Here is a 23,505-nt window from a genome sequence, read left to right as displayed (position 1 = left end):
TTTGTAGATGAAATCTATTTTAATGGATCTAAGTTCTAGAAATCGAAAGTAAAAGTTGTTCTGTTGACCTTAGAGATTGATTACACAACCATATTATTATTAGGCTAGGCTAATGCAGTGTAATTTGTTAAAGAATGTCGTTTGGCGATCGTCACAAGCATCCTTCACCTGCCATGTACCTCTCCGTTCACACCAATTTACAATGGCCTCAGGAGGATCACACTACGAGCGTACATCATCGTCAGACATAACAATAACACCGATTCAGACTAAGAAGATGACACAATATTTTGATTACTTTCTTGTTTTGGATTTTGAAGCCACATGTGATAACAACAAAGACCCAAAGCCACAGGCAAGCTGGGATTATTAACTTAGATTTTATCCCTTTTTTAAAACTTAGTTATATAATTTATCGCCTTTTTTTACTTAGTTATTATTAATAATATAGACGTATATATGAGTATGTGAATATTCACTCAACGACGACCATGTGAGTAAACTAAAATATCTAGTCGAACCCAATCTCATGACAATGAAAACCATATAAAGTGCCAAGAGCCCAATCTTATAGATAGCTGTGTACCATTTATACGTTCTCAATATTATTATTATTAGGATTATTATTATTATTATTATTATTATTATTATTATTATTATTATTATTATTATTATTATTATTATTATTATTATTATTATTATTATTCTTATTATCTCATGGACAGAGAAGAAAACTAATGAAGAAGTATGAGAGCAAGCTGAAACTAAAAGGCTATTAATTCGTACAATAAGAAAAAGACAAATGCAATTTTTAGGACACCTAAATCGACATAAATGTATTGAACATCTTGCTCTCACATGAAAGATAGAAGGTAAAAAGAGTAAAGGTAGACAAAGAAAAACATATTTGAATAGTTTGAACAGCTGGGTGACAAAGAAAGAGAAGAGTAATATTAGTTTTCTGAGGTTATCTGATCAGAGAGATGACTGGCGTATCATGATCACCGATGTCTGGCACAGACTTGGTACTTGGAGAAGAAGAAGAAATTGTTATTATTATTATTATTGTTATTATTATTATTATTATTATGGAGCGTCTATGTACAGCATAACCAGATATGTTGTCTCTCTAGGAAATTTTATAATTCACACAACAAGAGAGCGTTATATCCAAAACTCCTATCCCACAATATGTCAATTCAGTGGCTCTGCCAAGTGCGGTATCTCGATGACTACTTGAAAGAATTTGAATTTGAAACATTCAAATTAAAGAACAGATAATTTTTTTTCTACATATGTTATGATTTCCCCATAATTAGTTGGCAAAATTATGTGTTATGTCGTCCATTACACTGACAGAATTCTCCCATCCTTGTTTGGCAATGAGTCATATATATATGTGTGTGTGTGTGTGTGTGTGTGAACATTATTTTTATTAATCAATACAATTTAACCCTTAAATATGACATTTGATCAAACACCAGATCCTTCTGTTATCATTGAAAGACAAGCAATGCGATTATGGCTTAACTTTTAACTGAAGCCCATGTCAAAATACTCTTTTTACTCTCTTGGTGGAAACGTACACAGTTCCTGGTCTGCTGTGATACAAACAATGAAAATTCACAATCTTGTTTTGTGCGGGTGTGTGTGTGTGTGTGTGTAAATTAAAAGAAATAATTGATCAATATAATTTAACCCATTACAGGCGAGATTTGATCTTACTTTGACCTAACACCAGATCTGATAATGATAATAATAACAATAATAATTGAGCTTTTATATAGCGCAATATCCACTAAATGTGCTCAAAGCGCTTTACAAGGGTCCCTGGACAACAGCAACATTTAACATGTAGGACAGGACATGATGCCTGTCAGGCGATATTACAATTTTTCGGACAAAGACAACGCTGTTAACGGCTAGGTACTCATTTTACACCTGAGTACGGTGAGAGAATGTGAGTAAAGAGCCTTTTCCAAGGACTCAACTATGCGCTGAGCGAGGCTCGAATCCAGGACCTTCCGATCTGAAAGCGAGTGTCATACCACTAGACCACATAGCCGCACAATAATAATAATAATAAACATTAAACATACAAACAACGTGAGACATGATCCCTGCATGTTCTGATAAACCATATCATTTTCTTGGGAAAATTTAGAACGCAGATACCATGTGATTAATCAAGTTATGTTATCTGGAGTAAACTCTCCTTATGTACTGTTCAAAACAATATATGCTTTAAGTACTCATTTTTTTGAATTTCTACTCATTCAGGAGATAATAGAATTTCCAGTTCTAAAAGTGAATGCGAAAACATCCCAAGTGGAATCTGTTTTTCATCAGTATGTTTTGCCTCAGGCTAATCCTCAACTCACCCCTTTTTGCACAGAGGTGAGTTTTCATGGTGTGTTTGAAAAAAAGAAAGTTGTATATGTTAAAGATAGATTAACAACTTTGATTTTAATTTCACTTAAGAAAAAAGGAAAACATTTACTTTATTACTGTTTTCCATTTCAGTCCTGCAGTTGTGTATATATTTCCATTTTTATTACTTTTATTATTTTTAAAATTATTATTATTATTATTATTATTATTATTATTATTATTATTATTTATTATTATTATTATATTATTATTATTATTATTATTATTATTATTATCATCATCACCATCATCGTCGTCATCATCATCATTATCATTATTATTATTATTATTATTATTATTATTATTATTATTATTATTATTATTATTTTATTATATTGTTATTATTATTATTATTATTAAAATTATTATCATTATCATCATCATCATTGTTGTTGGTATTGATTAATTAATTGATTCAATTATTTCTGTAATCAAATCACAGTTGACTGGGATTGTTCAAGACATGGTCAATGACCAACCCCATCTGCCTGAGGTTCTTGAGGTATAAATAATTAATATTGATATGATTATCATTATAGAAGAGAAGGCTCTAAGACTTTTTTCCCCTGCAAATCCTAAAAGTCTGAAAATTTGTATCTGCATACTTCGTAATTCAAAGCTGCCTTACTTTAATATTTTCTATTTTTCAAACACCATTGGTATTGTGATGACATCTTTTTAAAATATAAAAAATATAATCTGTGACTTCACAAAATAAAAGCAAAAATATTCAAAGACGTCATAATGTTATGTAAAGAAAAATACCGCTTTAACTCTCTGGTATTTGGGAGAGGATGTCTGCATGAAAACAGAAAGAAATGAATAATGAAGAACAAGTTTAGACTCAGATCGCTCTCCATTTTGATAATTACAAATGCATTTAAGCAGTGCCGTATTTGAGGGGCTCTCGACATCTTAACTGAAAATTTTGGAAAATTTATGCCCTAAGTAATATTTAAGGGCTGTAATGTGCATTATTACTGCAGTTCATGGAATATGATTTTACAAGTACCGATAGTTTCGGTTTAATACTGAATTGAAGAACTTGTACATCTTTTTCAGTTAAGATTTATTTTGGATTAACAGTTGTCATTGAAATTTAGAATATCAACTGGTGCAACTCATATTACTTATGACCATTGATACTGACTTTTTCCAAGAACTGACAAAGTACACTTTTCTCTGGAATGTTACCAAATAAGTATATATTAATGCAACAGCCCAGTCTGAGCAAAATTAAAAGTAGTCATTTAGAGCCATAAGGCCCATGGAGCCGGAGTTTAGCCCAGTTTCTATAGTGTGGAACGGACAATAGCAATTACTTGCTATCTTTTAGATAGGACACTAGTCTATTGCAAAGTACTTTCCACTAGATCTAAAAGAACCGGCTACCCATTTACTACTGGATGGAGAGGGGTCAGAAAAAAATCTAAACTGCACCAGGGATCGATCTTGGCATGTGAAGCGAGTGCTCTACCAACTGAGCTATTTGGACCCCCCTGAGCGAAACATATGGTTCTAATTCTAGGACTAAGGAATCATCTTTTGAAAATTTGTTGTTTTTTTTTTTTTCCTCACATCGACTGAAAATGCAAATGATAGTGTTTTCAAATCGTCAAGAATTTTATTGCAATGATAAAGAGGAAATGACATTTAGAAATGTTTATGCTTTATCGATTTTTTCGACTTAGCCTTTTTTTTTTTGAGGTTTTATCCTTGGATGTTGAAGTCTTATAATTTATAATTGAATTAAAATTTTTTTATTTATTGTATAAATTTTGTTTCCAACTTTTTTCTTTCATAATTTCAAAAAATCTTCGTCATCATTATAATATTGTAATTTAAAAAATCTTATTTTTTATGATTTATAAATAGCAGATGTATGGTCCATATGACGAAAATGAGGGTATCCTGCATTATAAAAAGTTTTGAAAAAGTTATTTGGATGCCATTTATATAATATTTTAGACCTTTTATTTATTGCCTATTCGTTTTTAAGATCTAACTCACTCAATCCTCCTTCTTTTCAAAATGGGAATAAAATGATTTAAAAAATGTGCATGCACATAGATAGTTTTATTCAACTATCATTAACTTGTAAAAAATTAAAAATATTCGCTTTGATACTGCGCCTATAATTTGTCTCAGAAAAATGTAATAATAAATAGGCATGGGGTGAAAGGAACCCGGGCATACTATGGATATAGTCGGTGTTAGGGTTGAGTGAGTTAACGATTTACACTGATTCAATGACATTGTGCATTGAATGAAAGTTGGTTAGTGCTCTCTTTTTTTTTTAAATGAAAGAAAGTGAATGTACGAGTTTTAAAAAATTATGAGATAGCCTACTTGTCCTTAATTTGACATTCTATTCTTCTCATTGTAACTTCAACAATTGTCTTTGTAGAAAGGACAAGAACCCTGCCACTAAAACTTGCTACTGCTTAGAATTTTTTTAGACGTCTTAGAATTGGGATATGATGGCGAGTAGGATAAGGCATTGCACTTACACCAGTTGTGGGCATCTCACTTATATCTTGAGTAGAAATTGGACTCTTATTGCTGACTATGTAGCGCCACTCAGAGGCTGATATTTAGGTTGCTGCGGCCTTGCTTCAAGGTAGGCCCTCAAGGCAAAATTTCACTCGGGGTGAATAAAGAGAATTATATATTTGTTAAATTCGTATTGATTCAAGAAAATTACAACCTACAACAAATTTCATTTCTGTCCGTGTTATGACTTGGTCATATAGTTCACTTGATCACTTTGTACATATTTTAAAGAAATTTTCTTCTCTATTTATTGAATTTGATCTAATATACATAAATTACATGTCATGAATGTGTGCTTTTTTTGTATGATTTACTTTAACTCATTGTAGTTTAGTTTTTTGTTAAATCCAAAGATTTCAAATATAATAAAATAACTAAAACTAAAATTCCCTTTATTCATCCTATAGGGGAAATTTGTCTCCAGGGTCTATTCCAAGGGAAGACTGGAAGAACCCAGGTGTCAGTCGCAGTGCAGTGCTGCAAATTGAGCTAAGGCGATGTGACTTGGTCAAGGCCACATAGCGCAGCGGCGGGTGATCAAACTCGGTACCTTTCGGGTGCGAAGCTAAGACGGTACCGCTGAGCCACGCTCCCCCCCCCCCCCCTTTTTTTTTTTTTGTTTAAAATAAAATAAATATGTAAAATAAAGTAAATAGGTAATCACATTTTTCCACTGTTTTATTTCAGAATTTTCATAAGTGGATGCTTTCTGAGAATTTATTAGAGCCAAATACAAAAAGTATTTTTGTTACTTGTGGAGATTGGGATTTGAAATTAATGTAAGTTTTATCACACCATTAATTGTCAATTTTCAAACCGACTACAACATTAAATTCCTTCCTTTCAGACATTTCAGCTCATCTCTCCTCTCTCACAATTGTTTTTAAAATCGTTATATTTCTTTAGTGATCAGATAATGTCTAGTGAAAATTAATCTTCATTAGCAATTACCAGGTATTATGAATGATGTAGAACAGAGCTTCCTACCCGTCCGCTTGCTTTTCCCGGGATCATTCTGCTTAATCGGTCTACAAGGTCTACAATCCAGGATTCGGCAGCCAAGGCAACAATTCCCCTTTTTAATGAAGGAAATTTGTTTAAAAAATGACTATTAAAAAAAAGAAAAGAAGGGTGAGTTATGACTTATTTCGCCATCATCCTCTATGGTGGTCAATCAACACACATTTTGTGTGTCTGTTTGGTCCCTTCATAGTGTGTGCAGTGGATGTCAGATAATATTATATTCTAAGGGGGGGGGGGGGGGAGGGTCAATGACCGAAGTATTATTATTATTATATTGGTTCCAATATGTGAGGTCAATGACCTAATTAATATTATATGTTGGCTCCAATTGATAGTATTATTGAGTGCAGTCGGCTACTTTCCCTGTTTAATTTTTGGCTGTGTGTATTTGTGTGTATGCTGGCAAACCCGTATGTTGGAGTAGGTGTGTGTTGGGTTGGGAGGGGGGAGGGAGGGTCCTGACAAGGTTAAATCAATTCCATTCAATCCTTTACTCTGAGACTGCTAGGGCCTATGTCCTCTTTTATTAATTGACACCCCTTTTTAGTCTTTAAACAATCTGCACATTTGGATTGTCTATTACATTATCTGCAGCAAAGTATGTTATAGTCAACAACATTAAGTTGATTCCCATTTTTGGTTTCAAATTTCGCTTTTTATTTATTCCGGTTCCTCTTTGGGACTATTGGGGGTAGGAGCCTCTGTGTAGAACTGACATTGTTTTTGAAAATTTAATTTTCATTCGTTTATAAATTGGAACCGTTTGTTACCATTAATCTTCATATTATTGTGTTGATAATTTTATGTATAGAATTAGGAATGTAAGCATATTTTATGTGTTTGATATTCTGAGAAGTTATTGATGTTCTCAATACTTTTTTTGAAAGAACCATATTTGTCATAGAAACAGAAAAAGACTCGCCATTTTCATCTCGTGTATTCAACTAGAAACTTTTTATCTCAATCATCTTTAATTTGGAAAAATGCAGGGAAGGCAAGTCGTATGACGGAGTTAAGTTGCCTAGTCGTCAAATGGATTATGTCTTGCTCTCTCGTCTGGTGACTATATCAAATACTACATTGGTCTTCTTTTTCAGGTTACCAAAGCAGTGCCGTTATTTTGGAATCCCCACCCAAAGCTACTTGAAGAATTGGATTAATATAAAGAAGGTAAACGAATGATTCATTTGATTGTCCTAATTGCTTTTTTAATCAATGCATCTGACAGAAAGTGGGTTGCTATTTATAGACTGATTTCCAATCCATAGGGTAGCAAGCAGTTGTTACAAGCCAGGTACTGTTGCAGAAGCCAAATGACTGTAAGGCACTACCACTTTTTAACGTGACAGCAATCATCATGTGTATTAACTCACTCAATCCTAGATATTTTTGCTACTTTTCAAAATTGGAAAAAATGTATTAAAAATTAGCATTTACATAGATAGTAAAAAAACTAAAAACATTGGCTTTGAAACTACGCCTATAATTTGTCTCATAAAAATGTAATAAATTGTCATGGGTTAAAAGTAACCCGGGTAAACAACGGATATCGTCGGTGTTAGGGTTGAGTGAGTTAAGAATTATAAAATCATGGGGAGTAATTTGCTCCATTTAATATTTCAGGTACCTATGTGCCCCACCTTCCTATCTGTTATTGAAAAAACAACAACAAAAACAAACGACATAACTTGACCTTTATATAGCACAACATCCATTAGAATGTGCTCAAAATTCTTAACAAGGGGTCCCCAGCCAAAAGGAACACCTAACACAAAAGTCAAGATGTGACACCTGTAAGACGCTATTGCAATTTTTTTTTTCGACAGAGACCAGTTACATTAATGCAATCTGAGAATATGAGTAAAAAGTCTTTTCCAAGACTCAACTTTGCCCTGCCGACAGCAGGGCTTAAACCAGGGACCAACAGTCTCAAGACAAATGTCATATTGCAAGACCAAAAGCTGGACTTGTCTGAAAATTGAATTACATTTATTTATCCAATTACACATTTCACTCACTGTAATTCTCATGTAGTAAACTGTAACATCTACACCGATTGTAAATTTCCACAAATGGAAAAATAAGCTAATCTTATCTTAATATGGAAAAATAAGCTAATCTTATCTTATATTTTATTTTATAAAGATGTTAGATTTTTCTTCAGTTAGGGTCGAGATGGCTGAGTGGTAACCCAGAAAATCCTGGGGTTGAATCTTGCATCAGGCACATTCGTTTTTTTTTTCTTTGGGCAAGATTGTTAACCCCCATGGTCACTTTGGACAACTTGGGTGATTCCTGTTGACATCAGACATTTGTTTTGATGGATTATCTGTAATTTTTTAGAGCATATTAATTAAATTCAAATTTCATGATTTAGACTTCATAGTAAATTGCAGCATCTGGTCCACCTTGATATAAATAAGATTGAGATAATGCAACACATTTAAAATATTTTTCTCCTTCTTGTTCTATTCTTATGGGAAACGTTGATTTTTGCGTTTTGTTTCTTAGGCATTTCAAATCCAGCCTTGTTTGTGGCTGAGCTAGGACTTTATCATATTTTTGAAATAAATATGTTTATTTGATTTTTCACCTTTTTTGCTAAGGTCCCAAGTGTGGCAATATAACGGAAGATTTGGTCTATACATGTGACCACTGATGACTAAAATTTAACTCTTTTTCTGATGTTATTTGCCTTTAAAATGTACAAGTAGCTTTAGTAATACACAATCCAGTCAATTACTCGCCTGTTCTGGTGGGCAAAACAAAGACTATTAATTGTAACCATTACTACATGTAATGCAAGGCCTTTTTCCAAAACAAAAATCGTAATCACCTATTATTTGTCACGTCAATCACCAAGTCTAGATAAATAAAAAAAGGAAATAGAAAAAAATAAAACAACCCCTAAGATGTGCTGTGCATTATGATTTTCTATGGACAAAGGAATGTTCACATTCTAGCCTGGGGCTTTTAAATAAGTTCATCTTTGCTGTCTCCTTTATCCTCACATATCAGTTGCCCCTTGTGTACTTTTTCTGGAATATTATCATCTGGTACTACCTAGGCCCTGCAAAATACCCAGAAGCAAACAGTAAAATGAGTATTTCTCTTTGTGAGAAATGACTTTGGAAAAATCTTGTTTGAATTATTTCGTTTTGCGCGTGTAATTGTAGATAAACTCCATACGAAATTTTTAGATTATTTTATCATATTTTTTACTGGTGCTGAAATTACAAAATAGTCATAAATATATTACTCATAAAAAAAAAACACAAAAAAAAGAAAACACATAACATTCATGTTTGTTTGTGTTAGATTAAAGTTCATGGATTGCTTAATTTTTAAAAATCTCGCCGGATAGGCATTTGCTGAATTGACAGGAGTCTTCCCAAAAGGAATGTTTCCCATGCTGAATGATTTGCACCTCAAGCACACTGGAAGGCATCATAGTGGAATAGGTATTGGGATGTTTTTGCCATTATTTCATTTCTCTTTATCTTCTTAAACTTCCTAAAACTTCCTACCTCATTCTAGATTCCTCCCCTTCTTTTCCTATTGCTGCTTTTCTTCTTCTTCTTCTTCTTCTTCTTCTTCTTCTTCTTCTTCTTCTTCTTCTTCTTCTTCTTCTTCTTCTTCTTCTTCTTCTTCTTCTTCTTCTCTCTCATACTGATATTATAATCATCTTTGACATTATTGTCGTCAATGTCTATATCATCATCATTATCATTCATTAATCATAATCACAGCCACCATGACACATTGTCAGGCTTGCATGGCCAAGAATGGTAGTATTTGTTTAGCTTACTTTACATTTAACATTACTATCTAAATGACATTGTAAAATTATCGTCATGAAGCATTGTTATGTTTTGTCCAATTGATGTGTGTGTGGACTTGAAATAAGAAAGCATGCTATTTTTGCTTTTACTGATTATTTAAAATCTTCATGACAAACATTTGGATTAATGTATTTTGTTAATTCCCCAGATGACTGTCGTAATATTTCCAATATCTTGACAACGATGCTAGGACGGGGCTACGTCTTCCACCAGACAGGTTCATTGTGATCACTTTCATTTTAAGTAATTAATGGAAATGTGGACTAATAATCATAAGAACAAAACGTATTTACACATGTTTGATATCCAGTATCTTGGGATGGGTGTTATCTTTGCTATTGATGCTATGCCTATAGGTAAAATACTCAAAATATCCACCAGCCGGATATAATTTATCAACACACACAACTATGTGTAACCCTGAACGTTTATAGTCTGATTGATGTAATTTACTAAGAACTAATAACTAAAATTGCTGCATAAAAACAATATCAAAAAGCTGAGTCACGTCAGTTTCATTCTATCTACAAAAAAACATCTTATTTGCCGTGAGGGTAGTGCAATGATTTCTAAATTGAAGGTTATCAACTGATATGACAAAATCGACATGACAGATATCTTATCGTGTGTAAAATCAATAATAATTGCACACTAACAAAACTCTCTCCCAAAGTCAGGCCCTATATACCAAATTTAAACGTGATGTGACAAAACATAAAATAATACACAAAGAACTTCCGTAATCAATATCAATATTTTCTTGAACTTGATCTTTTATTCATTGATGAGGGAAGCATTTTAGACGTATTATTCGACATTATCAGTAAGTGTCATGCTGCAGTGTCACCCTGACTGCTATAGACACCCACTTGTCAGATTGCAGATCACTGTGTTACAGAAAATATATGCCACTAATGGGGGGCAAAGTGGCTGAGTAGTTAAGGCATTGCACTGTGATTCGGAAGGTCCCGGGTTCAAGCCCAGGTTCAGACACCTTCGTTTTTTCTCCTTGGGCAAGATTATTAAACCTTAATTTGCTCACTACAGACAACATGGGTGATTCCTGTTGACATCAGATTTCTTGTTTGATGGATTTTCTATGTTCCTTCATGGAATGCGTTGGCGACAGTATCTAATTCTAATGATGCCATGGCAGAAAGGCGTAATTTTCTTTTTACACCACTGAGGGAACACATAATTCAATACCATTTTATGTGTTTTATACAAAACATTAGCCTTTGTATGGGGAGCCCGATAGCTCAGTTAGTAGAGCACTGCTTGTCAAAATACATGAATGCTTTTCCAGAGAAAACCCTCTTTTTTACGGCTTACTCCAGGGACTGGGTCCTGTTTAATTTACTATATATACTCAACATTTGTAGCAAATTTTCACAGAGCATAACATGCAGTTTCACTTTTATGCTGATGATAACCAAATGCACAAATCAGATATTTTATCAAATCTTTCTAAACTTGTGACTAACACAGAAAAGTGTATTTCGGCCGCATAAGATTGGATGATTTTAAACAAGCTGAGATTGAATGACAATAAAACTGGGGTTATGCTCTGAGGAAATTTCAAAGAGAATGAGCATAAAATCGCACAGCCCACTGTTGTTCTGAATATGAATGGATATAAAATCTGTATAAAATCTATCAGTGTTGTATAAACTTTTGGTGTTCTTTTTGAGAGTGATCTGTCTATGTCTTACCAGGTTTCTAATCTTTGTAAATCTTTAAACTATCAACTTAAAAGAATATCATCGATCTGTAATTACCTAACTCTTGATGCAACTAAAACACTTGTAACAACACCAATTCTGTCTCGACTAGATTATTGTAATTCTCTACTTTTTGGCATCACGTGGGATAAAATTTCAAACTCTAGATAATTCAAAACAGTGCTACAAGATTGGTAACAAAACAAAAAAGACTCACGCACTCTCTTCCCCTACTGTATGAACTTCACTGGCTTCCAGTTGAAGAACGTTTTAATTATAAAACTGCCATAATGTGTTTTAAATGTATAACCCAGGAAGCCCCATCTTCCCTCAGAAATTGTTTAAATACTTACAAACCTTCCAAGTCACTTAGCTCACAAATGGATACCACTAAATTCTGTTTTTTACCACGATTGAAAACGTGTGGAGAAAGATCATCCCCAAAATTGTAAGAGATGCACCAATCATCATAATTTTAAAATCTAGATCGAATTATAATTTATTTTATGAGAAATATCTCTCATATAGCCTTTTATTGTATTGTACTACTTGGTTGTATTTGTCTCACTTGACAGTATGTGTGCTATTAGATTAGTGTTACAAATGTATGATTCAATATAATAATGCCAATGTAAAGTGCATAGAGCATGACATAGTCATGATTATGCTCTGTAGAAATGCTTATTATTATTATTATTATTATTATTATTATTATTATTATTATTATTATTATTATTATTATTATTATTATTATTATTATTATTATTATTATTATTATTATTATTATTATTATTATTATTATTATTACTAGCTTCACATGCAAAGAGATCAGGATAATGACAGGTGAAGTCCAGATTTTTTTCTAACCTCCCTGTCCACATAGCAGTGATTGGGTAGTTAGATCTGGTGAAAAGTATTTTGCAATAGACTTGCATCTTATCCACAGCTTAGGAATCATCTGATATTGTTCATTTAACGCTATAGAAGCTGTTATAAAATCCAGCTCACTGGGCCTTTTGGCTCTGAAGAACTTTTATCTGGAAGTGGAATAGCAAATCACCGGAAAGCATTGGCTTAAAAAAATATGTACACATACACTACTTGCTGGATTCTAGCGCACTCTTAGGAGAAGCCAAAAAGCGTGCTAGAATCCAAGCGTGCTCATAGGAGGTAAAAACTTAGTTTGTAGATAAAATTCGGTCACCCAGCTGCAGCTTGCCGTATTGCAGAGCATGCTGGAATTTGGCCTGCTAGAATCCTGTGAGTATTGTACTACTCAAAGTGTTAAATGTGAAATCATCCTTCATCGATGATAGCAATGAAGCAGTCATCAATTTTCATTGTAAATGGAGAAAAACACAATATAAAAGTGATCCCCACATCTTCTGATACCTGTGAAAAATGAAATTGATCTAATCATTGTCACCCATGGTGGTATTATTTTCATTTTATGTATCACTAATATGTATTGTGAATTAAAATTATGAATAACAAATTAATCAAGTGAAATACAATCACATTGCAATAAATAAAATTTGTTTTTGACATTTAAATTACTTTCCAGTTTCAGTCACTCTTGTATTTACTTCATTCGGATTCAGCAGTGTTCGATTTTATTGAGTGTGAATCTGTCTCAGCTTCCAACAGTGTTTACATCCGCTTGATTATTTGTAAGAAATGCAAAGTGTAAAATCTTATGATCTACTGTCGTAATGAAACTAGATTTTGATGATATGCACATAAAATCAGCGCTCTCTGTTTAAATTCAGCTCATGCTTAATGATTTTTTTTCTTCTTTTTTGCTGTTACTGTATTTTTGATTAGATATGTAAACAACGTCAGTGCTCTAAGCTGAATGATATATTTCAACCATCTCATTCAAAACACTCAGCAACATTTAAATGTTTTCATTGGTCACAAATAAATAAACATATTATGCATGGTTAAAGTTGCTATTTTGGCATAAAGTTTAATGAAGAATATAAGGCTGAATGAATAATTAGATATTTAATTTGCTTTCTTCTCTAATAAACAATAGAGTGTGCTTCATTCGCGTGATTGTCCCACTACCTCCATATGGATAGTCTATAGACAGCTGCATGGTCAGGGTTGATGCTTTCTTCTGTCATGAATCTCTTTCTAGAATTCAGTCTACTTGTCGTTGGGTTGTCATGGAGGGGGTGCCTTGGGTCCATTTCATGTTTATATTTCTGGGCTCTGGAAGCAGTGACTATTTGAATTTGGGGAAGTGCAATGTCAGCCAGCAGATGGAGGACTGAAACTGCAGTTTGTTTCAAGTTACCAGTAATGTTCCGGCAGGCGTTTTGTAGCTCAGGGTCAATCTTTTTGGCATGGGCAGGATCTTGCCCAGACTGGTGAGGCATATTCGGCTGATGAATTGCAGAGGGCTAGTGCGGTTGTCCTGACTGTTTTTGGATCTGCTACCCATGTAGTCTTTGCCAGTTTTCTTAGGAGGTTGTTTCTTATGGCCTCCTTTGTGTTTATTCTCTTGTGTGCCGAAAGGATTGCTATTGTAAAGCGGCATTGAGCATTGTAAATGGATATTGGTGCTATACAAATTATCCATTACATGAAATGTAATTATTTATGGAAACTATGGGACAAACGTTTTGCAATCCGTGAATCGATTCGCAGAGAACCATGATTCCGGCTCATTCACATATCTCATTCAGAACAGTCAGCATAAAATGTATGAGTAATTTCCTGCAGCTACTTGCTCTTTCCTAAAGCATGATGGGGAAAAGAAAGCTTTTGTTAATTTGATTCTTCCTTATGTAGCCCATATCATATTGTTAACAGGTAGAAGTTGTTTATAAAATATTTCAATTTTTGTCTGTTTTTGATAAGTGAAGCCAAAGTAATCACATACAAATATGTGAATAGGAAGTGATGGTACTATGACTATGGCTAAATGGCTCAGCGGCTAGTGAGACTGCTCGCTGATCTCTCTCTCTCTCTCTCTCTCTCTCTCTCTCTCTCTCTCTCTCTCTCTCTCAGACAGGCGGAAGGTGTCGTATCAATTGGATCCCGAGTTTGGCTCTCTGACACGGTGATATTTTTATGCTCTGTTTTCATTTGGCATTTCTCTACATCCTATAATAATTCACATCATTTTACGACAATGAAGCATTGTATCTGAAGTTGGGAATGTTATTTGATAAAGTTAAAAGAATGTTATGAACACAACCGTTTAAAAAAATAATTGTGACACATTTAATCAAATTTCATGGAAACTCAAGCCTAAATTCGAACTTTTAAAAATAAATAATCACCCTCAACTATTACTCTACAATTTTACCTCACATTTCATTTCATTCATACTTAAATCTTTCTCCTTTAATAAATTCCTGTTGAATTACCTTGCTGTGTAAAGTTTGCTCCGCATGATATCCTCCTCTTTAACTTTGTATTTGCAAAGACAGATAACGTCATTTATTTTCTAAAAGTTACATTACAGATGGCATTAATGTTGGCAGTCACACAGATATATATCACACAATAACAATTTTGAGTATATTATATATTTCCATTCATTATTGCTAGTGTAATCACATTAACAATAAACCACTCTAAATCTTTTCTTGACAGGCATTTCCTTATTTTCGTCATTCCCATTCCAAATCTGAAAGTTTTGTTAAAGGTACATCTTTTGGTAGGGTTATTGTCAGCACCTGAAACAATAAAACATATATAATTATATATTTTTTAAAATGTTTATGTGAAGTCTTTCATTTCTTCTTTAATAAAAAAAAGGAAATGTTTCATTTATTACCCCAGCAGGCTATATGGATTGGGTGGGGTATTTTGACCTCCTATTGTGGGCGGTCCCTTTTGCTGTGTCTTCAATTCCCCTATATCTAGTTTCCCTTTCCATGTTGCTCTCTGTCTTTGTCTCGATCGAAGGGGCTCGTTTATTTAATTTAATTAATTTTTTTTTTTGTACTGGCGGGGATCCTTAGTTGAGAGGGAAGCAGTAAAATGTATAGTTCCTTTTTTTTTTTTTTTTTTGGAGAGATGATATTTTCCCCTCTTGTAAAGCATTTCTCTGTTATGACCTATGTATTATAGTTTTGAATAGGTGACCCTACGCGGTATTAAGTCGGGATTTGGAAAACGAAGAAAACCGGTTTTATAGTGGGAATGGTCAAAATGATCAAATTTCAGTTTTTGGTTGTTTCATAAACTACAATCATTTTTCTACATGAAAACATAATAATTCAATATAGATATTGAGGATAAGTTATATAAATTTAATGTTTAAAAAAGCAACTATCAACGACACATTCAAAACGAGAGTTGACTTTCTCTCAGAGAGCAACCATTTCCAAGACTTAGTAATGTCTTTTCCTCCACCAATACCATGTAAGATACCACAGCAAAGGGCGTGTCTTTATCTATCTCAGAGAAAGCATGACTTTTTTCCACAATTTCATGGTTCAACCAATAATGAACTTTAAAAACTGTAATCAAGTCTCGGTTTGTCCCTGACAACTTTACAAATGAATAATTCTGATTGGTCAACGCTCATCACATGCGCCTGTTGGCCATTAAAATGCCCGGGCAATGTGTCAGCATGCGTGTGTTACATATGTGTGTGTGTGTTTGTGCATTTTGATACACACCACGTGTTATTATTGATTTGTCTAGCTGCATTGGTTAATGGTCGAGGTGAGGGTCCTTTAATAATAATAATAATGAATGAATTTATATAGCGCCTAGATCCACAATGTGCTCAGAGGCGCTTTACAATGCAAATAAAACACAACAATAAATCGATAATTTAAGCATAAAATCTATCATATTGGAATAGCATTAATTTAATTACCACGCACTGTGCTACAAGATGAAAATTTAGGATATCTATAACATGTAGGCTTAATAGAAATGTTAAACATCAAATGATTTCCTAAAGAGATGTGTTTTAAGTTTCTTTTTAAAGTTTTCAAATGTTGGACATTTTTTGAGGGATAAAGGCAGTTGGTTCCATAAGACGGATGCCGACTGGCTAAAAGATCTCTCACTAAAAGACGATCTACAGCGAGGAACCTGGAAGAGATCATGACCACTGGATCTCAGTTCTCTCTCCGGCACATAGAGATTAACCATGTTTTGTAGGTAAACAGGAGCTGTCTTATTAAAACATTTAAAAGCATAGCATAAAATTTTGAACATAATTCGGCTGTTAACAGGGAGCCTTTGTCCCTCTTTCTTTATTCATGAAATTATAGGACATGCTAAGACTTTAATTGGGTGGGGTTCCTGACCTCCCATAGTGGGCAGGGAGGTACTTACTGTCTTCCATCCCCCTATATCTGTTTTCCAACTACTCGTAGCTTTCTGTCTTTGTCTTGGAATGAGATTACTTGGTTTTGTCCTGGCCCTGACCGGATACCCTTGGTGAAGGGGAAACAGTCAAATGTATAGTTAGTTTTGGGAGATGAAATTTTTTTCCTTGTAAATCATCTCTCTGTTATGTAATCATAATATGATTTGTAAACATTTGAGTGTATTCCTCTTAGTGGGGACCTGTGCTTGTGACTGGATAAGACTTTTAGGTGATCTCAAACTAAGTACTTCGATAGTTTGCTCTTGGAATCTACATCCGTTCCCTATTTGATCCAATTCTCCTTTGTCTTACTTTTTCTTGGGTACTTTAATTGTAATTCTAGAACTTATTACTATCCCATTTTCTTCCTTTTTACTGGCGCTGATATGACCTTAATGTGTTGCAATCGCCGTAAAACCCTTAAAATAATAAAAACATGAGACTTTAATAGGACAACAGTTGCCTAATCTTGCACTTACAGAGATTGTTGTAGGATAAACATTTGATGTTAAGTACAAATGCAGAATAGTAAATAGAGCCTAACTAAAAAATGAAAAAGGTTAAATGTATGGATAGACAAACAGAAAGAGAGACAGACCTATTAATGGATAAATATATAAGTAGATAGGTAGATAGATAAATCGATAGTTAGATAGATGAAAAGGGGAGAGGGAGAACAAGAGAGAGAGAGGGAGAGAGAGAGAGGGAGAGAGAGAGAGAGAGAGAGAGAGAGAGAGAGAGAGAGAGAGAGAGAGGGAGAACAAGAGAGAGAGAGATGTTCGATTTGTCGCGCTTTCTTTGTATACTGAAAGACGGTGGGGGGGGGGGGGGGGGGCTTTTTAGACAATCGCAATGTGGGTGAGCGCTAAGGAAACTGAGAGATTCAATAACATGGTTTATGTAGTCTTGCAAATAAGCCCAATCCTCCTCCTCAAGCTGTCATCTGACTCAAAATGGAAACAATGCAATGAATAATTGCCAGCCATTTCTTTAATTGCAATCTCATTGGTAATATGTTTCAGTTGATTGATATGACTTACTTTGAAACAAATGCTTTTAAACTATCCCTACAATTCTTTGCCCCGCCTCCATCCTTTCTTCATGTCTACTCACTCTATCGTCTCCTTTGTTTCTTTCACACATACAAACACACACACACACACACACACACACACAAACAACAACAGATATACAGTCAGGCTTCAATCTTTACTCTATTTCCTCCCGCCCTCTTAATGCACAAGCAGTCTCCTCTCTCTCCTCCCCCTCTCGCTCCTCCTTTCTTTATCTCTCTCTCTCTCTTTACTCTTTCTCTCTCCTCTCTCTCTCTCTCGCTTCTCACTTTCTCATCTACTCACGTTGTGTTGTTGTTGTATTTTACTCTCTCATCTTTCTCCTCCTCTCACATCTGTTCTTGACATTTCTTTCCCGCCTTACCCGCTTCACATAGTTTCAAACTGTCTTTGACAAGTATAAACCTTCTCTACTCTCCCCCCCTCTCGCTCCTCCTTTTCTTTATCTCTCTCTCTCTCTCTCTCTCTCTCTCTCTCTCTCTCTCTCTCTCTCTTTCTCACTTTCTCACTCTCTCACGTGTGTGTGTGTGTGTGTATTTTACTCTCTCATTATTTCTCTTCCTCTCTCATCCTGTTTCTTGACATTTCTTTCCCTGCCTACCCTGCTTCACATAGTTTCAAAACTGTACTTTGAAAGTATAAACCCTTCTCTAACTTTTGGCATTTTGAAATCGTATTTCATCTAATAAATAAGACAAAAATGTCACATTAATTATTTTTATTTCATTGATTTTTTATTTAAATATCAAAACGTCTTCAAATAGTGAGCAATGTCATAAAATTGTCGGCATTCTTTTTAAAAAAATTGTTTTGATGTTTAATTTAATTTAAGGACATCTTACATAATAATGAATAACTACAAAAGTAATGATTGGATTATTTCAAACATTTGTATGTACATTATCAAATGTATATTCTAAGCTCATACCAAATTCAGTGATGCCAAAACTCCGGTTTCACCGGAAAAAAATCCGGTCTGGAGCCAAAAATTTCGGGTTACCGGCAACTCCGTCAAATTCCGGTGAGGTTAAAATGTTCCAAGGATACCCCCCCCCCCCCCATCCAGTCACTACTAATACAACCACCACCACCACATCATCTTAATTACCACTACTACTACAACCACCACCACATCATCATCATCACCACTGCTACTACTACAACCACAACCACCATCACCACCACATCATCGTCACTATTGCTACAACCATCACTACCACTATTACTTCAACCACCACCACATCATCATCATCACTACCACTACAACTACAATCACCACCACCACATCATCATTACCACTACAGCAACAACCATCACTACCACATCATCATCACTACCACTACTACTACAACCACCACCATCACTACCACTACTTCTATAACCCCCACCACCACATTATCATCACTACCACTACTACTACAACCACCACCACCACATCAACTTCATTTCCACTACCACTACAACCACCACCATCACCACATAATCATGACTACCTCTCCTACTACAATCACCACCACATCATCATCATCACTACTGCCAGTACTTCAACTACAACCACCATCACCACCACATCATCATCACTACTACTACAACCATCACTACCACTACTACTACAACCACATCACCTTCCCTACCACCACTACTACAACCACCACATCACCATCCCTACCACAACTACTACAAAAACCACCACATCACCGTCCCCACCACTACTGCAACAATCACCACATCACCATCCCTACCACCACTATTACAACAACTACCACATCATCATCCATGCCACCCCAACTACAACCACCATTACATCATCATCTCTACTACCACCATCACATCACCATCCCTGTAACTACTATTACAACCACCAGAACGCACCCCTACCACCACCAATACTACTGCAACCAGTGTTGCAAGCGCCGTAAAAACTCTTCAAATTTAGCTCAAATCTCTCTCTCATTCTCTCTTTCTCTCTCTCTCTCTAACTCTCTCTCTCTCTCTCTCTCTCTCTCTCCCTCCCTCTTCACACAAACACACACATACACACGCACGCACACACACATACACACACACACACGCACACATACACACACAAACACACACACACATCAATAAATTGCGCTCACTGGATTAATTTTCATGTTCACCTTCCTTTACTTGCCAATAGTAGCTAATCACAAATACGTTAACCTCAAACTATGGCCTCGTTAGTTTTTCAAGTTCAAGTTGCCCTAGATGCTTTTTTAGCACTCTCTCTCTCTCTCTCTCTCTCTCTCTCTCTCTCTCTCTCTCTCTAACACACACACACACACATACACACACACACACACACAATACAACCACCACCACCACCACCACCACATTTTCATCACGACCACTAATACTACAACCACAACCACCACATCATCACTACCACTACTACTACAACCACCACCACATCATTATCATCATCACTACCACTACTACTACAACCACCACCACCACATCATCATTACTGCTACAACCACCACCACTACATCATCACTACTACTACTACAACCACCCACACCACATCATCACTACTACTACAACCACAGCCACTACTACAACAACAACCACCACCACCACCATGACATCATCATCACTACCACTACTACTACTACTACTACTACTACTACTACTACTACTACTACTACTACTACTACTACTACTACTACTACTACTACTACTACTACCATTATCACATCGTCATCACTACTACTACTGCTATTGCTACTACTACTACTACTACTACTACTACTACTACTACTACTACTACTACTACTACTACTACTACAGCCATTATCACATCGTCATCACTACTACTACTGCTACTACTACTACTACTACTACTATACTACTAATACTACTACTACTACTACTACTACTACTACTACTACTACTACTACTACTACTACTACTACTACTACTACTACTACTGCTACTACTACTACTATTACTACAACGTCATCCTCACTACCACCATTGCTACAATCACTACCATTAGGATTTGGAGATTTACTTTATTTGAAATAAAGAAACTTTGGGGCTGTATTTGGCAATGTGTTTATATATCATAATATAGTTCTAATCAGTTATCTTTTTATTTCTATACAATATTTAAACACGATACCAAATACCATCCAAATTCCCTCTTTTTGTATTAGGAAATTCCTCTTTCGGCATTGAAATTTCTCCGATTGGTGCCTGAAATTCCTGTGAGTCAAATTGAAAATTGACGTCTCTGCAAATTTTACTATTCTCGTCAAATTTTCAATGCCCGTATCTAAGGAGTTATCTTTGCCCATTGATTTGACTGTGCGTGAAAATGGTGCCTCACATCAAAATCGATTTTCTCAAAACTTGGTTTTTACACTCTCCCTACTTCGAACAGTCATATCTCGGCAATGAATAATCAGAATTTTATAAATTTGGTATAAAATTTTAAATCATAAAATAAGCTATGATTGGGTACCAAAAACCCAAAATTGAAAAATCCGACTTAATACCGTTTCGAGGCGGAGGGTCACAATATATTGTATAGTGTTTCATTAATATTTGAGTGTATCCTTCATAGCGAGTTCCAGTTCCATTGCTTGTGCTTGGATGGGACTTTTAGGTAATATCAAAATACAAAAGAAAACCTCACATCTCAGATTCAGAGTGCGGATGGACTAATATCAAGTCAGTTTTAGTTCATAAACTACAAAGGAACCAACAATAAGTAAGTATTGCCGTACTATGAAAATAAAACATGTTTTCAAAATTTTTGCCAGAATACTCCTTCTTCAAATATCGATCAATTAAAATGACGCTATCCTTGTCAAAAACTTCCAAACCTGGGACTTCATTGACTTCAGTCAAGTCCCAGGGTTGACAGTTTTTGAGAAGGTACGGGGCATTATAATCGATCGATATTTGAAGAACAAGTTTTCTGGTCAAAATTTTCAAAACCTGTTCTTCCAGAGTACGACAGGAAGGGGCATTAGGGTATAAATACACAATAACTGATTATACGCATTGCAACCGGTGTTTGTGTGCGTGTGTGCTCGCGTTTGTGTATGTTTGGTTATGTATTTGTGTATGTAAGTATGTTTAGTTGTGTGTATGTTTGTGTGAATGCTTGCGTATGTGCGTGAGGTAATGTTCACGAATGTTCAAATTAAGTATAATAATTATTTATTAACGGTTATATTCTTCACAAGGGTACGCGTTTCCGCTGTGAATCCTCGCTTGCATCACAACACACACGTTGAACACGAGAGGAACAGGACGAAGACATTAGAGTAGTTCTATTTTCATTTTTGAAATATCGAAGTGACAAATTAGGGAGCAGGCACTGGTGTAAGATGGAAAGTGTGTAGGAAACAGACAAAACAAGAAATAAATAAATAAAAGAAAACAAAAACAAACAAAAAACAACAACAATAACAACAACAAAAATAAAATAAAATTAGATTAATTTGACAGGAAATTGAACCTCAGACTCAGACCTCGGTAATCAGGAGGTCTGAGGTTCGATCCCCATTCGAGGCAGGCTGATTTTTTGGGATGTTTTTTAAAAATATTTTTGTATCTTTCTTTCTCGCTTTGTCTAGCACTGTTTCATACAAACTTTTCCAGACCTCGATGGTTAGAGTAGGACGGCCTCAATAATTAATCGGTAGATGTGGAAATGAAATAGGAATACATCTAATTTAAAAAAAAAAAAAAAGGGGGGGGGGGGGGGAGTTATTTTGCCCAATTCGGATTTTATACTTGATTTCTGATAAATTTTTTTAGCCTTACTCTTATCTAGAGGAAAGTATTTTACTTGTCAACTTGAACTACCCAACATTAATTCTTCAGCACTATAAAGTGACAATTTATGCGTTATGGGCCGATTGCAGTTCCCTCCCCCCCCCCTCCCTTAAGTGGAAGTTATGATGTTTTAAAAATGACATAGTCTACAGTATTTTATGATTTTTTTTTTTTTTTTTTTTGTCGAACGGGTCTGTATTTCGCTTTAAGCCCATAAAAGAACATAATTTACGCAGTAAAGGTAATAGATACATACTCGTCATAAGTTTGTTTTTTGTTGTTTTTTTTCAATCTTTGATTCTAGTTTGTAAGTGGACAATGGTTTGAAAAAAAAAAGGAACAACGAAAAAAAAAATTGAATCCCCCAAACTTGAATATTTGGCTGATCCCGGTAACGTTCACGATCCTAGTGAAATACAGATAGCATCAAATCAAATTTATATTGAATTTATTGATTAGACATATAAGTTTTGCAACATGATATCGTACGCGAACAGTTAACCTAAAAAAAATTGTGTAGGAAGTAAGAAGTCAGATGGAATTTTTCACATGGATCAAGAGTGTGGATTTAATAATATTGCAACCATCTCGTGGCCGTGATAATATTAGTATTAGTATTGATCTTTTCCCAAAGACATCGCCAATGTATTAACGTACGTGCCCGTTGTGGTCAAGAGCCCGAAACTGTGGGGCATCTAGTTGAG

The 23,505-nt window shown here is 34.9% G+C and overlaps 2 protein-coding genes across 3 annotated transcripts in view; one reads left to right on the top strand and one right to left on the bottom strand.

The window, feature by feature from the left end:
- Nucleotides 1-50: 50 nt before the first annotated feature.
- LOC144959096 (ERI1 exoribonuclease 3-like) lies at nt 51-10,209 on the top strand. Its single transcript, XM_078891496.1, has 7 exons — nt 51-355; nt 2,281-2,397; nt 2,873-2,932; nt 5,671-5,762; nt 7,104-7,176; nt 9,371-9,467; nt 9,997-10,209. Exons 1-7 carry the CDS (start codon nt 113-115, stop codon nt 10,074-10,076), a joined length of 762 nt encoding a protein of 253 aa, XP_078747622.1. The 5' UTR covers nt 51-112; the 3' UTR covers nt 10,077-10,209.
- Nucleotides 10,210-14,779: 4,570 nt separating this feature from the next.
- Nucleotides 14,780-23,505, bottom strand: part of LOC144959081 (sucrase-isomaltase, intestinal-like) — a 65,305-nt gene continuing 56,579 nt past the window's right edge. For both annotated transcript variants that reach the window (XM_078891468.1, XM_078891460.1), the window contains exon 24: nt 14,780-15,261. In XM_078891468.1, coding sequence (XP_078747594.1) covers nt 15,196-15,261 — 66 coding nt within the window. In that variant the 3' untranslated portion in view covers nt 14,780-15,195. The remainder of the gene's footprint in view (nt 15,262-23,505) is intronic.

Source organism: Berghia stephanieae, chromosome 1 (assembly GCF_034508935.2).
Source record: "Berghia stephanieae isolate SIO BIC M18660-M18661 chromosome 1, UCSD_Bste_1.3, whole genome shotgun sequence".
Taxonomy (NCBI): domain Eukaryota; kingdom Metazoa; phylum Mollusca; class Gastropoda; order Nudibranchia; family Aeolidiidae; genus Berghia; species Berghia stephanieae.
This window is presented reverse-complemented; position numbering and strand designations above follow the sequence as displayed.